General features: G+C 50.2%; 1 protein-coding gene across 3 annotated transcripts in view; it reads left to right on the top strand.

Annotated features, from left to right (window-relative positions):
• The window catches only part of NOP14 (NOP14 nucleolar protein), a 31670-nt gene extending 14297 nt beyond the window's left edge, over window positions 1-17373 (top strand). For 2 of the 3 annotated variants that reach the window (XM_045528216.1, XM_045528218.1), the window contains exons 4-18: window positions 90-232; window positions 982-1116; window positions 1835-1957; window positions 2438-2569; window positions 3680-3956; window positions 4900-5030; window positions 5689-5774; window positions 6907-7042; window positions 11301-11402; window positions 12120-12273; window positions 13974-14133; window positions 14643-14790; window positions 16555-16673; window positions 16835-16990; window positions 17205-17373. In XM_045528216.1, coding sequence (XP_045384172.1) covers window positions 90-232; window positions 982-1116; window positions 1835-1957; window positions 2438-2569; window positions 3680-3956; window positions 4900-5030; window positions 5689-5774; window positions 6907-7042; window positions 11301-11402; window positions 12120-12273; window positions 13974-14133; window positions 14643-14790; window positions 16555-16673; window positions 16835-16990; window positions 17205-17304 — 2102 coding nt within the window. In that variant the 3' untranslated portion in view covers window positions 17305-17373. Of the gene's footprint in view, window positions 1-89; window positions 233-981; window positions 1117-1834; window positions 1958-2437; window positions 2570-3679; window positions 3957-4899; window positions 5031-5688; window positions 5775-6906; window positions 7043-11300; window positions 11403-12119; window positions 12274-13973; window positions 14134-14642; window positions 14791-14923; window positions 16674-16834; window positions 16991-17204 lie in introns of those variants that run through there. The other variant, XM_045528217.1, reaches the window with a different exon arrangement.
• Window positions 17374-19144: the final 1771 nt, after the last annotated feature.

The raw sequence follows: 19144 nt of genomic DNA, 5'->3' as shown, positions 1-19144 counted from the left end.
CTTAGGGAAATGTTGGCAGAGTACTACAAAAAGTGCTTCCCAGACAGGGCCTGGACGTCACTGTGGTGTTTTCTGCTTTTTGTCTCCAGCTGAGCTAACTGCTACGCACTTTGGAGGAGGCAGCCGGCTCCTACATCCGAAGACCTTTCAACCGGAAGGTAACGAGGGGGAACAACCAAAGTCACGGAAGGAACTGATCGAAGAGCTCATTGCGAAGTCAAAACAGGAGAAGGTGGGTTAGTTAGTATTCTTCATGTGGGATAGCTCCACCATAAGACACGCTCACCAAAATACACTTGAGCTTTTTGAGCTTGTATTTATTTATTTTATTTTTTGAGACCTAGTCTTGCTCTGTCGCACTGGGTAGAGTGCAGTGGTGTCATCATAGCTCACAGCAACCTCAAACTCCTGGGCTCAAGAAATCCTTGTGCCTCAGCCTCCCGAGTAGCTGGGGGTACAGGCACACACCACTGCGCCTGGCTAGTTTTTTTGTTTTTAGTAGAGGCAGGTTCTCACTCTTGCTCAAGCTGGTCTCGAACTCCTGAGCTCAAGTGATCCTTCTGCCTTGGCTTTCCAGAGTGCTAGGATACAGGTGTGAGCCACTGCACCCGGCCCCTGTATTTAATATTTGAGTTTAATAAAAGTATTCATTTTGGATAGGAATATTTTAAATCTCATCAAGAATATACCTCTGATGTGTTTTTTCTTATTCTGGCTGGTTTTAGTATTTGATGTGTATCAGGGTTTACAAAACATCACTGTTTCTTACTGACTTGTAATGAACTGCTCAGAGTATCTAACAGTTTATAGCAAGAAGTTATTCTGTCTGATGAAATTGTGTAGCTTTGCCTTTAAGATACTCATTTCTCCTGGTCTCTTTTTTCGGTTGAAACGTGGTGTTGGCCAAGTGGTCATTGTGTGTGTCCTTGGCACTGACACCGGTCGTAATGGTGTGTGGTGTGTCTATTGTGTTTTCTCCAGAGGGAGAGACAAGCTCAGCGAGAAGATGCCCTTGAGCTCACAGAGAAGCTGGACCAAGACTGGAAAGAAATCCAGACTCTCCTGTCCCACAAAACTCCCAAGTCGGAGAACAGAGATAAAAAGGAGAAACCCAAGGTGGGAGGCGGGCATTCGAAACAAACTTGACTTTGCTGTGGAGAAAAGGCTAAGGCCGGAACATCTCTTCTGGCCTACTTCCTGTTAGGACAAGGTTTCTCTTGGGCATTTCTGTGTAATTGCCTGATGAGGTATTATGTCAGGGTGGAAGTAGGCTCAAAGTTACTTCAGTTTCTGCCCCAGGTGATTTAAGTTAACGTGGTATTTCTCGGTATAGGTAGTACTTTGGGATGGAGACCATGGGTGTTTGAACTTCCTTGTAACATATTTGTATATTGATGTATATACATTTAATATACATTTACTTATATTTCCCTCTCAACTCTAGTTTTTTCCTACTGCATTCTTTTTAATCTAAGTTGTTGGGAAGTCCTGCATTTGCTTAAGTAGCTGGATTCTAGGAAAGAATCTAGGACTTCACCAGATTACATTGTCTTGTGGCCATCTGGACGTCTTTGTGAGTCACCCTTACTATTGCTGTTGCTGTACCTAACTTCCCATGTTTAGGGTTTGGTGCCTAGGTAAGCAATGTTTATTTTTGTTAAAGCAGATATGTTCTGAGGAGAATTTTCTAGGAGTAAAAAGTTCTGTGTGACCAAAGTATCCACTGATTTCTTAGTCATTTCTCTCGAGAAGAAAAGACGCAGGTGTGGTTTAGCTTCTTCTATAACAGTGTCTGGCCGTTATAAAAGTGGAAAATGTCCTCTTTTCACTTTAGCCCGATGCATATGACATGATGGTTCGTGAGCTTGGCTTTGAAATGAAAGCACAGCCCTCTAACAGGATGAAAACAGAGGAGGAGCTGGCGCACGAGGAGCAGGAGCGGCTCAGGAAACTGGAGGTATGGGTGGCCGGCACCTGCACGGGAGGCTCAGCAGCCACAGCCGGAAGACAGCCGGGAGACGGCCGGGAGGACAGCCGGGAAGCTGTTTTAACACAACCACATCCCAGGCCTCTTCCCATCTCCTGTGTTTTCAAATAGTAGAAAAAGTCGAGCTGGCTGCTTGCTTAGGGTGCCCTCGTGCCTGCTCTCAGAGAAGCGGGTGATGGATTATGGTCAGGGTTGGCCAGCAGAATTCCACCACAAACACCCAATAACAGATTTTCCGTCCTTGTGTATGAGAGTATTTCTGCCACAAAGTGTTTTACAGTTGATTTTGTTACATAAGGACGTCGTCTCTGTAACGTTACCAAGTGTTTGCGTGTCTGAAGACCGCAAGCAGAAAGCAAGCCAGATGGCGTCAGCGCTGGGGGGCTGGGGAGCTGGGCTGTCACGCGTCTGAGGAGCACACACTATGACATCCCTTTCCTTCCTGCGCAGGCTGAAAGACTTCGAAGAATGCTTGGAAAGGATGAGGATGAAAATTTTAAGAAACCAAAACATGTGTCAGCAGATGATTTAAATGATGGCTTTGTACTGGATAAAGATGATAGACGTTTGCTTTCTTACAAAGTAAGATGTTTGGCTTCATTTTCTTTCCTTTTTTTTAAAATTTAAAAACACATTTTCTGGTGTTCATTTAAAGGACCTAGCCACTGTCTCTACAGTTCTTCATCTAGGTGTTGATGGGATCTCGGGCATCAGACTTCATAGAGCAGACTGTGGCAGGGGTGCTTCCCCCTCAGGAGAAGGGACAGAGCTAGCACAGCCACGTCAGCTAGACGCCTTGCTGTTTACTCCGTTGTCGGCATCCCCTGCTTTTGTTTTATGTCTGGGAGACCTCAGCAGATATGGAGGGAGTTAACTGAAGGTTAAAATTCTGAATATTTTTGACCAACATAATTGAGTTTCTCAGGACTGGTACAATTTTTGTTCTGTTTTGTTTTGGGAGTACAATAGCACAATCACAGCTCACTGTAATCTCCAACTCCTGGGCTCTAGCGATCCTCCCACCATAGCCTCCTGAGTATCTGGGACTACAGGTGCATGCCACCACCACACCCGGCTAATTTTTTAAAAATTGGTTTTTCTTAGAGATGGGGTCTCGCTATGTTGTCTGGGCTGGTCTCAACCTCCTGGCCTCAAGCAGTCATCTGGCCTCAGCCTCTCAAAGTGCTGGGATTATAGTCATGAGCCACCGTGCCCAATTCTGGTGTAGTTTTTAATTTGTGAATCTTAAAAGGTCTATACCTTCTCCTTTTAGAGTGTATTAGTCAGGGTTCAGGGAAGAAAAACAGGCCAGGGAGTTCAAGCAGAAAAGTTCTATACCAGGAAACTGGGTATGGCGAAAACACTAGGTTATCTGTCCCCCGGTGCATCCCCCAAACCACTGGTGGGATGCTGTGGACACTCTACTGCTGAAACCCACACACCTTCCAAATCTTAGTCCTGTGCTGCTTGCTTGCAAAATCTAATCTTGCCCAGTGTCCTGGTGCAGGGCTCTCTGGGAACCTCTAGCTCCTGTGGCTCTGGGAATGGCCTAGAAGGGGTGGGTGAGGAGGCCCCAGGGACAAAGGGAGTACACAGCCTGTGGGCAGCACTGACGCTTTGTGCACGCAGGATCCTGGTGCAGTTGTAGGACATCATGATCTCTGCTCTGCCCTGTCTTTGCTCTCTTCCCAGGACGGAAAGATGAATATTGAGGAGGACGTCCAGGAAGAGCAAAGGCAGGAAGCCAGCGGGGATAAAAGTGAGGAGGACGAGAGCGAAGGTTCCAGTGGGGAGGACCCAGAGGAGAGTGATGGCCCACAGAGCCACTCGGACCTGGCATCTGATGTAGAGAGTGAGGAAGAAAATGAGAAGCCAGAGAAAGAGCATCAGAGTCCTGGGAAAGCATCTATAACTCGGGGCCAAAAGGCTCGAAACGGTACCAGCACCGAGCTGCCCTATACGTTTGCAGGTAGATGAGCAGTCGGGCTTTCTTATGTTTCAGGGTAACTCTCGTGACCTGGCCATGCTGTGTGCATGTTTGTCTCCCTTCCTGCGGTGGCATTTGTGGAGTGGGGACCAAGGGTGCACTTGTGAGTGCCTGGACATATTCCCGTGAGTGTATCTTTGCTGTGTGGGCAGGTGCTGTCATCCTTCTCCTCAGTGTCTGTTGATCCAAGTCTCAGTGCGTGACCGTGGGGAGTTGTGTGGGTCAGCTCCCAAGTGAGGCAGGCACACCTTTCCATGGCAGTGTCTTCACACTCCTTTTTGTGTGCTGTGAGCCTTGCATAGTGGGCCAGCAGGGCCGAGAAGATTGGTGACCACCTGTGGGAAGGCTCCCTACGTTCGGACCTGGGCATTCTGGTTTGGCCACGTAACATCTTAGACAGATATGGTGTGTTTGGTATGCAGAGAAAAACTGTCCAGCTCTTGTAAGACACCTGAAGTGTCCTGTGACTGAAGGTTGTTTCCGGAGAGGATAAACTAGCTGCGAGGCAGGCCTCTAGGATATGGCCTCTGATCGGTGAGAGTCTCACAAGGCGATGTTGCTTAGCTCATTCTAAAGCAGTCTGGGCACAAAAACCAGCACCGTGTCCCCAAGGCTCACCGATGCAGCTATTTAAGTGGATTCCTAATGGAGGGAAGGTGGGGATCATGTCTTCCTGGGGTTTTCTGGGCATGGTCCTCCTGGGTGGCCCAGTTGAGTGAAGTCACAGGCTTCTTGACCAATTGGATGCTATTGTGGCGATTGGGAGGTAAAATAAATAACTATAAAATGTTGTGTTTACGTCTCTATTTTGTTAAAGTAAAAGAACTAATCTTACGTTGTGTTTAGTTTTTACCTGTGTGAGCAGAAATGTAAATAATTCGCATTTTAGATGTTACATGTGGAGTGTGTTTTGTGTTTTTGATAGCTCCCGAATCCTATGAGGAACTGAGATCTTTATTGTCAGGAAGATCGATGGAAGAACAGCTTTTGGTGGTGGAAAGAATTCAGAAATGCAACCATCCAAGTCTCGCAGTAGGAAACAAAGCAAAATTAGAAGTATGCTGGAATAAATATTGAATATATGTGCTGAGTATTAGGAGTGTTAGCATAACCCCCTAGTCTCTGTGAGTGTCAGACTTGCTTGAAGTTGCACAGTGACAAAGTGTGCCTCGGGGCCAGCCTGTCAGTTGGTTGTCTGTGTGGTGACAGCTGGGGGACACTCAGTGGGAGCAGGCAGAACCATGCTTGGCCTCCCACCCCTCCTCTCGGCCTTGCAGCAGGCCCGGGCCTTCTTTTCACAGATGAGGAAACCAAGGCTTGCATAGCCAGCAGGCAGCAAAGCCAGACTTTTAGGTAAATTGGTAGCTATTGGAACGTGCTTTTTTCTTTCAGTAAATGTTGCATATTTACTGTAAGCAGGGTGCAGTCCTGGCTGTGTTCCTGATTATGATTTCATAGTCATGTGTTTTCTGTCATTCTAGAGAGGGCACACCTCGTCCTCGGCTTTCTTTTCTTTTCTCTACACCGTCTAGTGTTGAGCAGGTTCTAGCAGTGGCTTTGCTTACGTTTTAGAGTTCTGCTCATGCCTGTGGCCCTGAGGTCCCCCATCCCACCTGGTTGTCGCCAGAGTGCGAGTGACCTGAGAGTTAGATGCTTGTGGTTTTGTTCTTGGTGCCGAGCACCAAGCTCTATTTCCCACTTCATGTTCCTGCAGAAACTGTTCGGCTTCCTCTTGGAGTACGTTGGAGATTTGGCTACAGATGATCCTCCAGACCTCAGAGTAATTGATAAGTTGGTTGTGTAAGTAAAAAAAATGTTGTGTTATCTGGGGTGTGGGGCTGAGCTGAACAATTTTCGTTTTGTTTAGAATCATAAAAATACATTCTAAGGTTATTAATAAGGTAGACAAAATGGTGACATCAACATGCCAGGTGGACAGATGACCTGCAGGCTTTGTTAAACAGGCCGCAGCACGAACCCAGTGTGGGAATTTGATGACTTCTTGCTCTAGCATTTGCTGCTCTGGTCACCTTCAACCACAGACAAGTTGACTTCAAAACAATTGAGCCTCTTCACACTTACTTATACTAGAGTATGGCTCTAGTACTACAGTATGGCTAATTTTTTGTTTCATTCACCAACGAACTTTGAAGCTCTGGATGGGTAGAGAGGTATTTGGAATGTGTGATAGACGCGCCCCTTTGTCACTCCGGGGACCTACCCTCTCAAGTCCACACCCCAGTGGAACCCAGTGGGGCTGGCTGTGCCCCTGGGAGCTCCTGCTAGGGAAGCATGGCCGGCATATCCTGTATAGGGGTGGCGAGGGTGGGCTCTGGCCCTCACTGTACAGAAGTGTGTGACTTACATGGTGACCCCTGGCCTGGGTGCTGGTGGCTGGAAGAGCACTGGAGGGACGGAGGTCTTAGTCGGGAGGCAAGTGCTGGTGTCCAGCATTAGGGTGCTCACCTAGAGGTGCCCCCTGGGGCTGGCCTCCTGGCCTGCACTGTGTGACCAGCCTCTTCTGCATACATGGAGATGCTGCCACAAAAGTACTTGTCAGGGGGAATAGATGAGTTAATGTGGAGAGCCGCTTTGAACTGTCAGCCACAGCTGGCACGCACAGTGTTCTCCCAACGGTAGTGTTGTTACGAACAGAGCTATTTCTACCATCACCTCCAATACTACTAAAAGGGCCAGATTTTTAGGAAATGTCAAAAACGACTGTAAACTATTACAGACACTTTTAGGAAAATTATCTGAGCCCCCAGGAAAGCCAGCCAGATGTCAGTAAGAGGAAAAGTGGATTCATCCAGGGGCTTCCAGTTCTAACTTACTCAGCAGGTGACATCACAGGAAAATGGTTTGGGAGGTTTTTTCCTTGTTTTTGTTATCTGGAATCATTCTCTACTCACTTAACGTTTCTGCTTAACAGGCAGTTGTATAGTCTTTGCCAGATGTTTCCTGAATCTGCAAGTGACTCTGTGAAATTTGTCCTCCGAGATGCCATGCATGAGATGGAAGAAATGATTGAGACCAAAGGCCGGGCGGCATTGCCAGGGTTGGACGTGGTAAGCAGAGGCAGGTTCAGTCTAGCCATTCTCACAGCGACCGTGGGTCAGCTTCTGCTCAGCGTTGCTTGGAGGGCTGATGATGGAGGCTGTGCACGTGGCTATGAGAAGTTGGTGATGCCCACAGTGTCCATGGTGATCTGGAGAGAGAACTACAGCGACATGGTCCTGCCCTTACCAAATCAGTGAAGTGTATATGATGACGAGGTTCTGGTTTGATTCCACGCAGGTGGTGTTTGTGTTTGGTCTTGAAGGCAGAGTCGTTGGAAGGCAGCAGAGGCACGGTATTGTCCCTCAGGCCCCAAGCCTGTGGGCTGGTTTTGCTTGGTCTTGGTTTTTCTGTTTGTTCAAAGGTTGAGAGACATTTGGACTGCTCGGAAATTTTTAAGTTTTTTTTTTTAATTCACTGTATTATTTCCCAACCCAAGAAAATTCTGCTTTATTTTGTACATTCTCATGTTCCTCTTCTCATTTTTAAGTCATTTCATTGCTTAGTTTCATCCTGAAATTAAGGAGTTAAACTAAACAGGAGCTGGGGAAAAAACCCTTGGTAGCCATGGCGGTGGTGGCAGGAGCAAGACCTGTTAGACCCCAGGCCTACCTGCCTACCCCGGGCTGCCAGCCCCTTTAACAGTTGTATAACAGCCTCGTGCTATGTTTTCAACTTAAGTAACTTAAGAAATACTTGCTTAAAAATGCTGTTTATTCCATTTTCTAGTGTTTGTGCTGAAATAGATTAACAATAATTAGTAGAGGTTTAAAAATACAGAATTTGTTAGTGGTTTTAACAGACTGTTCAAATACGATGTGAGGTGGTGTCCATCGACCGTTGCTGGCTCCTGTGATTAGTTCTTTGTGAGCTTCAGCCCAGCGTCCTCGCTGCACATTGGCCTGTCTAACCAGCGATTGCGGGGTGATTGTGACACTGAGGTGAGAGCCTTGGGCTGAGTAGACCAAATCTCTGCCTTCCTGGAGCCCACTTTCCACTGAGGACTGTTAGTCGTGCATGTCGTCAAGGTGTTGGGCTTAAACCCACGTCCTCTCGAGCTCTAGTCCTGGGTGGGTTCTTCAGCCTCTCTGAGCCACGTTCCTCGGCTGTATGAGGGCGATGATTCTAATCTGTAACCTACGAGGTAAGGCTGACATCAAGATGCGTGAGTGAACGCATGTCACATGGTCATGTCACTGCCTCAACACTGCTGTCAGTAAACGACAGTTGTCACCACCAGGATTCTTCCTGTAGGTCACACTGTGGGGTTGTCACTGCCATAGCAAGGGCTGCCTCTCGGCCCTGCCTCCCTGAGCCCCATTTTCCTTAGAGCCCCACATTGGCCTAGGGCCTGGGGGCCCTTTAGAAGGCCCTCCCAGTAGCTCTGTGGTGATCGTAAGAGTCCCTGCCAGGACCAGAAAGAACATGGGACCTACTGGGTGGTGCCTAGCATCTCTTGAGTTCACGTGGATATCACAGTGGCAGGTTCCAGGTGCCATGGAGGATGCATCAGTGCCTGTGGTAAGACCCTGCGGCCAGGCGGTGGGAAAGCCTCACTGTGCTAACCCCCCAGCCCCTCTGGTACAGCCTGTGGGCTCTGCCTTACCCGCAGCGGGTCTCCTCAAAGCGTAGCTTGCTACTGTCATCATCAAAAACAAAACAGCCATGTGTGTGTGTTCAGATGTGATCTTGGGAAGATGTAGTCAGCTCAGCTTTGTGTCATGTCCTACCTCCTCAGGGACATGGCCTTCCTAGACCTCTGCTTTCTTGTTTCTAAACTAATAATGGTAACTGCTAATGTTGAGGTTTTGCCTGGACTGGCCCTGGTCTGAGAGTTTCCGTGTCCCGTCCTGTTGACTCCTCTCAGCACCCCGAGGTAGGCCACAGAGGAGGCCGGCCGCCTGTTGCAGTCACAGCCCAGCAAGGCAGGCTGGGCAGTGCCGGGTGTCTGTTCTCCTGAGCCTTGTTCTGAGCCCCCTTCAGGGTGATGTTGCAGTCCCTGGTTTGGAGGTGTTCCCAGTCTCTTTGTACCTGCATCGAAAAGTGATGTGAAATTGGACCCTGGCAGCTTATGAGAAGTGCTGGCTTTGGAGGTTGGATGATCAGAACCGAGGCCTGTTGAGAGACCAGAATGGAAACCTAGAGCTCTGGTCCACGTGTCCTGTGAGGAGGAGATGTACTCAGCCAAGCAGTGAGACCTCCTGCCCTGGCCCTGTCAGCTCAGCTTCGCACCCCCGGCGCTCAGCTCTGCACCCCCGGCGCCCAGCTGCGCCCCTCCCCTCCCACGGGTCTCTGTGCTAAGCGTCCTCTCAACTGACCTTTTCTGACCCCATTTAGAGTTGCAGCCCTGTCAGCCCCAGCACCCTCATCTCTCCCCTCCTTTTTCCAAGTCACTTGTCACCATCCTCTTGATGATTTATCGTTAATCTCACCTCTGTGGAGTCCAGCGTAGCTGTGCACACTCAGTGTGTGCCATGGAGGGACGGGGTCCGTCCTCTCCTTCTCTTAACGCTGTTGGGCCATGTCCCCGCAGCCTTGCCAGTTGTCTGTCTTTTCTTCACCAATATGAAACATAAGTGATGTACCTTGACATAGTTTTATTTTACATTTCTCTTACTATGAATCAAGCTAAGACCATTTTTACGTGTTTAAGACAAGTGAATTTCTGTGTGCAGGTTTTTCGTGGTTTTTTGCAGGTTCTTCCATTAGGTTGTTGGTCTTTCTTAGTGATTTTTGTGGGAGTTCTGTATAATAGAAACTAATCGTTTGTTTAATGAGTTGCGAACTTTTCCCAAAGTCTATTGACTTTGCTTATAGTGGTTTTTGCCATTATATGTTTTTGTAATAAAAACAAACCAATGAAACATCATTACTTGTGGGGTGGGGAGGACTCCTGTTTGCCAGTACAAGAAGAAAAAGTCTTTCCTTCTGCTGAGTGTGAGGCCATTCTCAAGGCTTCCCTCCATCACTGATAATAACGGTTCTTCTCCAGCACGGTACCTGAACAACTCCCTGGCTCTGGCTTTGGAAACCAGTTCTCGCAGGAACAAGGGCTTCATTTGACAGGCTGCTGCTCAGCCAACCCTAGCATGACAGCTGACAGACAGAACTAGAAGCTATTGGAAACAATTTGTCTCTCATTTGTCCTTTGTGAAAAATTCAACTCTGGTTTGCTAAGGCAGTCTGTAAGATATTTCTGGGTAAATATTTTTTTAATTGTCTAGGTGAAAAAGGAACAGTGATAAGTAGCATGTTTTGCTCACTACAGCTGCAGACGGGGCACACGTGACGTCTTTTCCCATCCTTACCACGACTCCGCAGGCATGAGCTTGGCATACCCATCACACAGAGGAGGAAATTGAGGGCTCAGGCAGTGTGCCCAGGGTCACTTGACTGGTGGGTTGCTGTGCCAGGATTTCACCACCGAGCAGGCTCTCGGGTACTCTGCTGTGCTGCACACAGTTACTGATGTTTTTCTGTAGTTGAGAAAGTTGCTATCTCTATATCCAGCCTCGCCTTGATTTCAGCTTCTAGTGCAGATAAATTGTGCTTTGTTATATGGGAAGATAAAGTTTCTAGCCCAAGATATGAGAGGCTGCCTCCTGCCAAGACAAAGATGGATTCTTGTGGAAATAGCTGTTGCGGCCACTCCAAGGCTGGCACCGCGTCATCTTCACAGTGTCAGGATATGATGCAGAGCCCAGGTCTGTGCCCAGGGCCAAAGCAAACTGAAACGTTTGCCGTTCTTCCTGGTGTGCTTTGTGAAGTGGAATTAGAAAGGCAGGGATTTTTCTTCCCTTTGAACTTACGACCTTAGAGCAGAACTGATGGCGTTGGATGCTGAGACCTCCCAGCTGCCTCCTTCTGAGCTGAGACAGCAGGGCACTGAGCACCCCGCTGGCAGATGCCCTCCCTGGCCTTGTGAGCGCGAAGCGCCAAGACTTGAGGCTGGGCCCCTGCAAATCTCACACGAGAGAGCAGCCCCATCCTGTTTCTAGTTATGAAAGAAAACGTCGCACCTTCCAGAAGAGTCTCGCTGTGTGTGGGGTGTAAGGCAGAGTGTGAGCTGGTGCGTGTCGGGGTGGTGCGGGGGCCTTGCCCTGCAGGGAGGTAGACGCTGAGGTCACCATGAAGACCCGGTGTCTACAGCTGCTCTGCTCTGTATCCCCAGGAGCTTTAGTACTAGTTTTGCTACTGAGCCATTTTGAAAGCATTATTTTAAACTTCACTTTACTTTCTTTAATCTGCACGATATCACTTTCTTTCCAGCTCATTTATTTGAAGATTGTGGGACTGCTGTTTCCGACCTCTGACTTCTGGCACCCAGTCGTGACTCCCGCCCTGGTGTGCATGAGCCAGCTGCTCACTAAGGTGTGTCGTCCTCCACGTGCAGTGGGCCAGCCCTGCTTCGCCAACAGGCCGTCAGACCCACGTCTCCTCGGGGCCTTGCTGAATAAGAGCATGGCAGTTTAAGGGTCTTGGAGATTGACCCCTGAGGTCAGGCATCAGAAAGTTTGTCTGCAGGGGCCTGTTCTGGAGGGAGGAGTTCTGGATCAGAACTGGCCCCAGCCTCCCTCCAGAGCACCCAGCTCCAGCAGCCCCAGGTGGGGTTTGGGAGGACAGTTTAGCAACTCAGGAGTTACAGAGGGTGGGACCCAGAAAACAGCCTTTCAAGTTAGTGGTGAAGGTATCAAGTGAGATAAGGGCTTTTGTTCCCCTTCTGGCTTAAGAAAGTTCAAGTTTTTTTTTCATTCATAGGCATGTGATTGGTGCGTGCTTACTGCACTGATCGTATGGTAGAACTTTATAATCAATATAGCAGTAAGGAACTTTGTAATCAATACAGCAATAAAGAACTTTATAATCAGTACAGCAATAGAGAACTTTATAATCAGTACAGCAGTGAGGGAACTTTATAATCAGTACAGTAGTAAAGCTCTTTGTCTTGTCTTCACCTGACGCCCTCAGCACCTCTGTGAGGTGCAGGGGTTCCCTCTACATAGATGACCTCCCTGTGTGTGCACTTCATCTGGGAATATTCTAGAATGTTATTCCTGAGCAGTGACTATCCACTGTGTTCCTTTGCAGTGCCCTGTCCTGTCCCTCCAAGACGTGGTGAAGGGCCTGTTTGTGTGCTGCTTGTTCCTGGAGTACGTGTCTTTGTCTCAGAGGTTTATACCTGAGCTCGTGAATTATATTCTTGGGATTCTTTATATGGCAACGCCAAACAAACAAAGCCAAGGTGAGTTGATCTGAGGAGCTCTTTTCAAATATTGTGTACTTCAGAATTTTTTTTAAGTGATTCATATTCATCATAGGAAGTTTAGAATACAGAAAAGTAGACAAAAGACCAGAAACTCTTTGGTCCTACCATCCTGAGGAGCATCCTCTTTCTCCCTGTGTGAACGCGTGTGCACACCACATGTGGCGCACAGCAGTGTGGCTTATCTGTCCAGCTGGTGTCTGGTAGCCACAAGTGGCAGGTCTGAACTGAGACGTGCCCCGAATCTGAACTACACCCAGACAGCCAAGACTCAGTGCCACATGTATATATAATATCTTAGTAATTTTTTATGTGTTGAATTAATTTGATATTTTGGGTTAAATGAAATGTTTTATTAAAATTAATCTTACCTTTTTACTTTTTCTTATGTGACAGTAAGAAAATTTAAATCACTTATGTGGCTCCCGTGGACAGCTCTGCTCTATACAGTTTCTGTAATGCTCAGAATTTAGGAAGGAGAGAGTCGAAAGCAACGTTCTAATGAGTTTCCCCATTTGTTGATCTTCTACTTGGCGTCCTCACTTTGGTGCTCCTTCCTTCCAAGGGCTTCCCGTCGTGCCCACCGCCCCTTCTGGACGCGTCCCCAGCACTCGCTGCTTCCTCCTGGGAGTGCTGGGGTAAGGCTGAGGACCCGAGCCCCTGGTTCCAGTGCACGTGCGGTGCTGAGCACTGTGATCCAGCGTGCTCACTTAGGAGCGATGCTGGGGTGTTGCTTCCCACCTTCGGTCGTTGTCCTTTGGAGAGGTGTCTAGGTGGTCCCTCCAGTGCTCCAAGTCTGCTGCCTGTCCTTTGGCTTCCCCTTTCTGGCATGACTTCTCCTGCGTGGCTGTCCCTAGCTCTGACTTGCACTGATTCCCAGGACACCACTTGCTCCTCTGTCGGGCTCAGCGTTGGGCACGAGAGGAGCCCAGTCCTCCAGCCTGCTCCCGCCTGCGGAGACCCAGGCCCAGGTCACTGACATTCAGCATGCACGTGCCGCAGTGGGGAGGGCTGGTCACTGGGCCTGGTGGGAAGGGTGGGACAGGCCGACCCGCCGCCTTCCCCTCCCGCTTTGCTCTGCAGTCTCCCCCACAGGCCATTCCCTCTGCCTTGAGCGCCCTCGCAGGAGAAGCTGGGTTAACTCCTGCACATCCTCCGGGTCTCTGCTGATGTCCACGCCTCAGAGAGGCTGTCTCTGACCTTTACAGTGAACTCCAGCCTCCTGCTCACCGAGCACTCCCACCTCCCCCTTGTCCTGTGCCTGCCTTCTGTCCGTCCGTTTGCTTTGTCATGTTCTGTCTAGTTCGTTTATTTCCATGGGTGCAGTTTCCTGCCTTGTCGCCCACAAGGGCAGGAACTTTGGTTGGTTCTTGGTCATGGCCTTAGCACCGGGGGGTGGGGGGGCCATATGTGATATGCAGTTGGCCCACAGGAAGTCGTGTAGCAAGCAGGCCTCCCAGGCGGGGTCAGGCCTGCCTCCGCCAAAACTTTCACCACCTCAGTATGCGGCGTCTCTGTCCATGGTGAAACTCTGTGTCTGGCACGACCCAGGGAACGTGGTAAAAAATCAGTACGTGTCTGTTAACACGTGAGCTGGCTACAGGCTTGGCACCGCAGAGCCTGCCCTGTGAGCCCAGTAACCTTCAGGCCATCTCTGTCCTGTCGCATTTGGAATTCAGGTTACGCTCTGGTGCACCCTTTCAGAGCACGTGGGAAGAACTCCGAATTGCTCCTGGTCTCTGATAGGGAGGACGTGGCCACGTGGCAGAGAAGCAGCCTCTCCCTGCGCTGGGCAAGTGGACTGAGAACCCAGACAGCCACGGAGGCCAATCACATCAGGTACGGGCGGGGAGCAGGCTCCTGGGGGCACTTGGTGGCCCAGCAGCCCCAAAGGCAGAAGAAACCACTGTCGCTTTTTGTTTTGCCAGAAACGTTCTTATTTTTAGCTAATTTGCCACCCTGGTTGTTTGGATTTATGTTGGGTTAAGAGGCTTTCTGAGGCTTGCTCGTACGATGGCCACTTTTCCCTATGGAAGCAAACCTTTCCTACACTACTTTCAAAATATATCTGTTTGATTTCCCAAATACCAATTTGGAAACTAAAATGAAGCCGCCCACTTCAAGTTGTTACGGTTTCCCACAGCCTTCCCTCCTGTTCAGGGAAGTGTGGTGACATGCCTGTCCAGCGCCCAGCGCTGCGCCCTGTAGGCGTAGATGCTGAACCCTGACCTGAGATGGCCCGTGCTTTTCAGCTTGGCGGGTAGGGGGTCATTTTTGCCAAGGCCATTGGTTTTGTTGGTGACTGAAGTAAGCTGAGCTAGGCCCCTTCTTGCCTCCTGCCCTCCCAGACTTTCCTGTGTGGCCGTGGGTCTGTCCCTGCTGAAGCACTGTGTGCTCATGTACAGCACCCTGCCGGCCTTCCACGCCATCACCAGTCCTCTCCGAGCCCTCCTGACGGAGCACCTGGTGGACTGCAGCCACCCCCATGAGCTCCAGGTGAGGCTTCCTGGCCACCAGGGTGCTCTGCCCAGCTTAGACATGTCCCTGAGCTGGGATCAGGGTAGTTGGCCTTTCTGTCATTGAGGTTGCAGCTCTAAAAGTCAGGGACATCATCTCTGCAAAATCGTAGGCACGAAGGGGAAATAAAATCAAAGCAGTGAGCAGCAGCGCCTGGATGGATCCTGGCGTTACCTGGGAACCATCACACGTCGGGTGCCACCTCCAGGAGGCTGCACGGGAAGTCCATCAACGCCCAGCTGTTGAGGATCCCTTCGGCCCCCCCAGGGTCTGGACAGTTGGCTCCAGGCCACGCGGAGCACCTGAGCTCTGCAGTCACCTGCTGAGTTTGCTGAGGATGGTCCCATGGTCCCACACAAGATGACGGGAAGCCCTGAGAGGCCTCCTCAGCTGGACTTAGGCACTCCTGTGTGTACACAAAAATGAGTTCTGTATTCCAGGCACATCCATTCCAAATCTGCCTGCTTGCCACCTGCCCCTCACGTCAGCGCACGCCAGCCCCCAGGTGCCTTAGAGCAGGAGGTGCCAGTGCTGCACATGCATCTCGCATCTCCAGTGGCATCTCTGAATCGTCTGGAAAGCCCAGACTGCTGTGCACAAAGCCAGTGTGACCTGGCCTCAAGGCCCTGGCGACTTTCCTTGTGCCGCCCCTCAATCAGGGTCTTCACAGTTGCTCTTTTCCTGCTTGGGGCTGTCCTGGGCTGTGTGGCTGGTCCCCTGCCCTTGGGAAGCCAGGCCTTCCCTGGCTGCAGTGCTTGGTGATGCCTAGGCTGCTTTTCCAAGTGCTGACCGCTGTCGGGCACATTGTGCTGTCGTCTCTGCCCCACTAGGATGTGAGCTCCATGAGGACAGCACCTCAGCTGTTCCACTCCTGGCATGTCCCTAGAACATAGAGCAGGTGCCCATTGCCCATGGAGTCACCTCGCCTGATCTGAGGATGAGGATGAGACAGTAGCATCTGTGTTCACTCCTCATAGACATGGCTGTGGCTTGTCTTTCATTTGAAGAACAGAGTGGCTGTCTGGTCCTACAAAATTTGGGCTGGCCAAAGGGACACAACGGGTTTATGGTTTTGGGGTAGACAGAGTTGGCTGTGCCCTTGCACTGAGTCCCCGTGGAGATTAGGCATTTGGGCACTTGGGGGTTACATCCCAACAGGCTGAGGGGTGGCTGTGCCTGCAGGTACAGGCGGCCAGGTAGCCCGAGTTCCGGGACACACCTGTGCACAGGGAAGGTAGGACCAACATTAGTGAACTACTTTCTGGACGATTCCTCAGAAGCCACCAGCCAACCGTTCTGGAAGCTAAGGCCTTAAGTGGGCACCTTACACACCTGGTTCTGGGAGAGGGAAAATAAGGTCAAATCACCAAGACTGGTCAAGACCCCATTCTGCTTGGTCCCATCGTGCTGTTCTGCACACCTGGACTCTGGTGTATACATGTCACCATCACAAAGGTGGTTCTCCTGTGTGCTTCCGTGTGTGCCCTGTCTTGCCAAGTTCCTCTGGATGCAAGCAGCACAGACTGTTGTGACTGCCTGCATAAACCCTCCAGCCCCTCACTTAATGGCTGGGGTGGGGAGCAGTGGAGCCATGGCTGCAGGAGGTGTGACAAGATGCCATCCCACTGCAGGGGCCACAGGCTCTGTGTCCTCTTGTCCTGACACGGAGGGGCCCAGAGGACAAGCCCATGGAGGCACAGGGGGGACAGATCATCATAGTGTCAGCGTGTTCCATGTTTTTAGGAACTGTCGCAGAGCATATTGACAGAAATGGAAAACCAAAAGCAACTCCACCGGCCACTGACCTGTGAGAAGAGCAAGCCTGTCCCGCTGAAGTTGTTCACCCCCCGTCTGGTCAAAGTGTGGGTGTTGGCAGCGTCTCCCCAGGAGGCCAGGCTTGGTTTCAGCGGGAGCTGGGGGGTGTCTGCCTGTTCCGCAGTTGAGTGAAGGGGCGAGGGCAGGGGCACACTTCCGGGCAGGGTCTCGCTGACTCCTGCCTCCTTACTTGGCTTTCTGGTTTTAGCCTCGAGTTTGGAAAGAAACAAGGCAGCAGTAAGGAGGAGCAAGAAAGGAAGAAGCTGATCCATAAACACAAGCGGGAATTTAAGGGTGCCGTCCGGGAAATCCGCAAGGACAATCAGTTCCTGGCTAGGATGCAGCTCTCAGAGATCATGGAGCGGTAAGGGGGCGTGTGGGCACAGCCGTGGTGGGACCGCAGCATTCGCGCCTCGTGCACAGCCTGGGCAGTGGCTGAGTCTGAGGCGGGCGGACTCGTTTCCCCTCCATTTGTCCTGGACGTGGTAGCTTCAGGCTATTGTGGTTCTTGTGTGAAAAGGGGCAAGACACCTTTCAAAAACTAACCTAAAATGGCAATTTGTTTTTGTTTCTTTTAGGGATGCAGAAAGGAAGCGAAAAGTAAGGCAGCTTTTTAACAGCCTGGCCACTCAGGAGGGTGAATGGAAGGCTCTGAAGAGGAAGAAGTTCAAAAAATGAAATTGTTTTGTAAATTAGGCAAGAAACTATTGTACATTAAAAGTTATATTAAAATATAAATAAATAGGCCAGGAGCCTGTGTCACTTTGGGAGGCTGAGGCAGGAGGATCAATTGAGGCCAGGAGTTTCAGACCAGCCTGGGCAACATAGCAAGACCCTGTCTGGACAAAAAATAAAAACATTAAGCTGGGCGTGGTGGCACCTTGTAGTCCCAGCTACTTGGGTGGCTGAGGCAGGAGGATCACTTGAGCCCATGGTTTGTAGCACCTTAGGCAGATAGGGTGTTCAGACTAAGTTCAATATCATTGTGGTGACAGCTCGGGAGTTGGGGCCCCGGGGTTGCCTGAGGAGGGGTGAGCGGGCCCAGGCTCCACGTGGAGCAGGTCAGACTCCTGTGCTCATTGGCAGTGGGGTCGCACTGTGGGCAGCCACTGTACTCCAGCCTGGCAGTGTGGGGAGACCTATCTTCAGAAAAAATGAAAATTTAAAAAAATTTTAAAAGCAGTAAAGGATGCTGTAACGTCAGTGCGATTTTCCCCCCGTGTTTTAGTTCCTATTAAAACATCTCTTCCTGACATAGGATGAATTCTGAGATGTGCTTTTGGAACTGGAAACAGTGAGCGCTGTGGTAGTAAGTTACCGATAACCGGTTTGTGACCAGAGGAGCCTCCGGTCACCACCAGCTTTGGGACTGGGGGTTCTGGCTAACGGAATTTTTGGTCAAGCACAGACACTTGCTTTTGTGTATAGGATTTAGTGTTGTTTAATATTGTTACCCCAAAGATTGGGGTTCGTTCTGGCAAGTGACAAACGGCTCTCCACAAGAACGCAAGTCTCCATTAGTAGGAGTTTCAATCGCAGCAAGTGAGGAGAGCGCCAGGAATATCTTCCAAAACGGCGTATCCCCGAGGGAGAGGGGCCTGGGGTTTTACGGGGTAGGAGAGAAAAAGATGTGTCACCACATGGAGGGGCGTGGTGTCCTTTATACATGCGTGGTTGTGTCACACGGAAGTCGCATGCTATGGTAACAAAGCTGCAGTTCCTGCTGGGCTGGAGACTTGGTCTGGGAATGCAAAGTTCACCCAACTGCTCCCGCAGCTGCCAGGGTCTGCCGGGCACTAGTTCGCACCGGCTGAGTAGCCGCGGGCCTCTAAACAGGCTGCAAACAGGCTGATGGCTCAGGTTGGTTGAATTCCTATATTCTCTGGAGACACTCTTCTTACGTACGTTGTGTAAATTGTATTTTCAATTATAAATGAAACAAGTTTGCAGATAGTTCAGAAATCAAAAAAATCCAGAATCCTCCCCAACCTAACAGCCACACTTGGCCTCCTAATTCAGTCTGTTGATGCTTCTGGGTGCTGGGACCCCCATTCAGGGCACAGCATGGCAGGAGGTAGGATGAAATTGGGCCACTTCTGCACTGACCTGGCCTGCGGTCTGTAAGTTTGGGGTCAGAATAAGTGAGAAGTTGTGGAAGTTATGGCCAAGGCCACCAGCTTGTATGTTAGGCAGCAGTGTTCCCACCCTGCACTAGCTAGGAAGGCAGCACCTGGGTTTGGGCTATGAGCTGGGGGAAGTAAAGGCACCCCTCAAACTTGACAGTGCTCAGCCTGTCCTCAGAGCCAGCAGGGAAGGTGCCCAGTGTCACCAAGTTCACACCACACGTGATCATGCTGTGACCAGCCCTGCTTGCATGAAGAGGCCCATCCCAGAGGTCACACATCCAGCCACAGCAGTGACCATAGATTAACCAGACTGGGCCTGGGGGAGGTGAGGAAGTGATAACGACCCAAGGGCCCACTTTGGGCTTCTCTAATGGGCTATAGGATCTTTCACC

The sequence above is a fragment of the Lemur catta genome, chromosome 17 (genome assembly GCF_020740605.2).
Source record: "Lemur catta isolate mLemCat1 chromosome 17, mLemCat1.pri, whole genome shotgun sequence".
Lineage (NCBI taxonomy): Eukaryota > Metazoa > Chordata > Mammalia > Primates > Lemuridae > Lemur > Lemur catta.
Note: the sequence above shows the minus strand (reverse complement) of the source record. Positions and strands in the feature narration are given on the sequence as shown.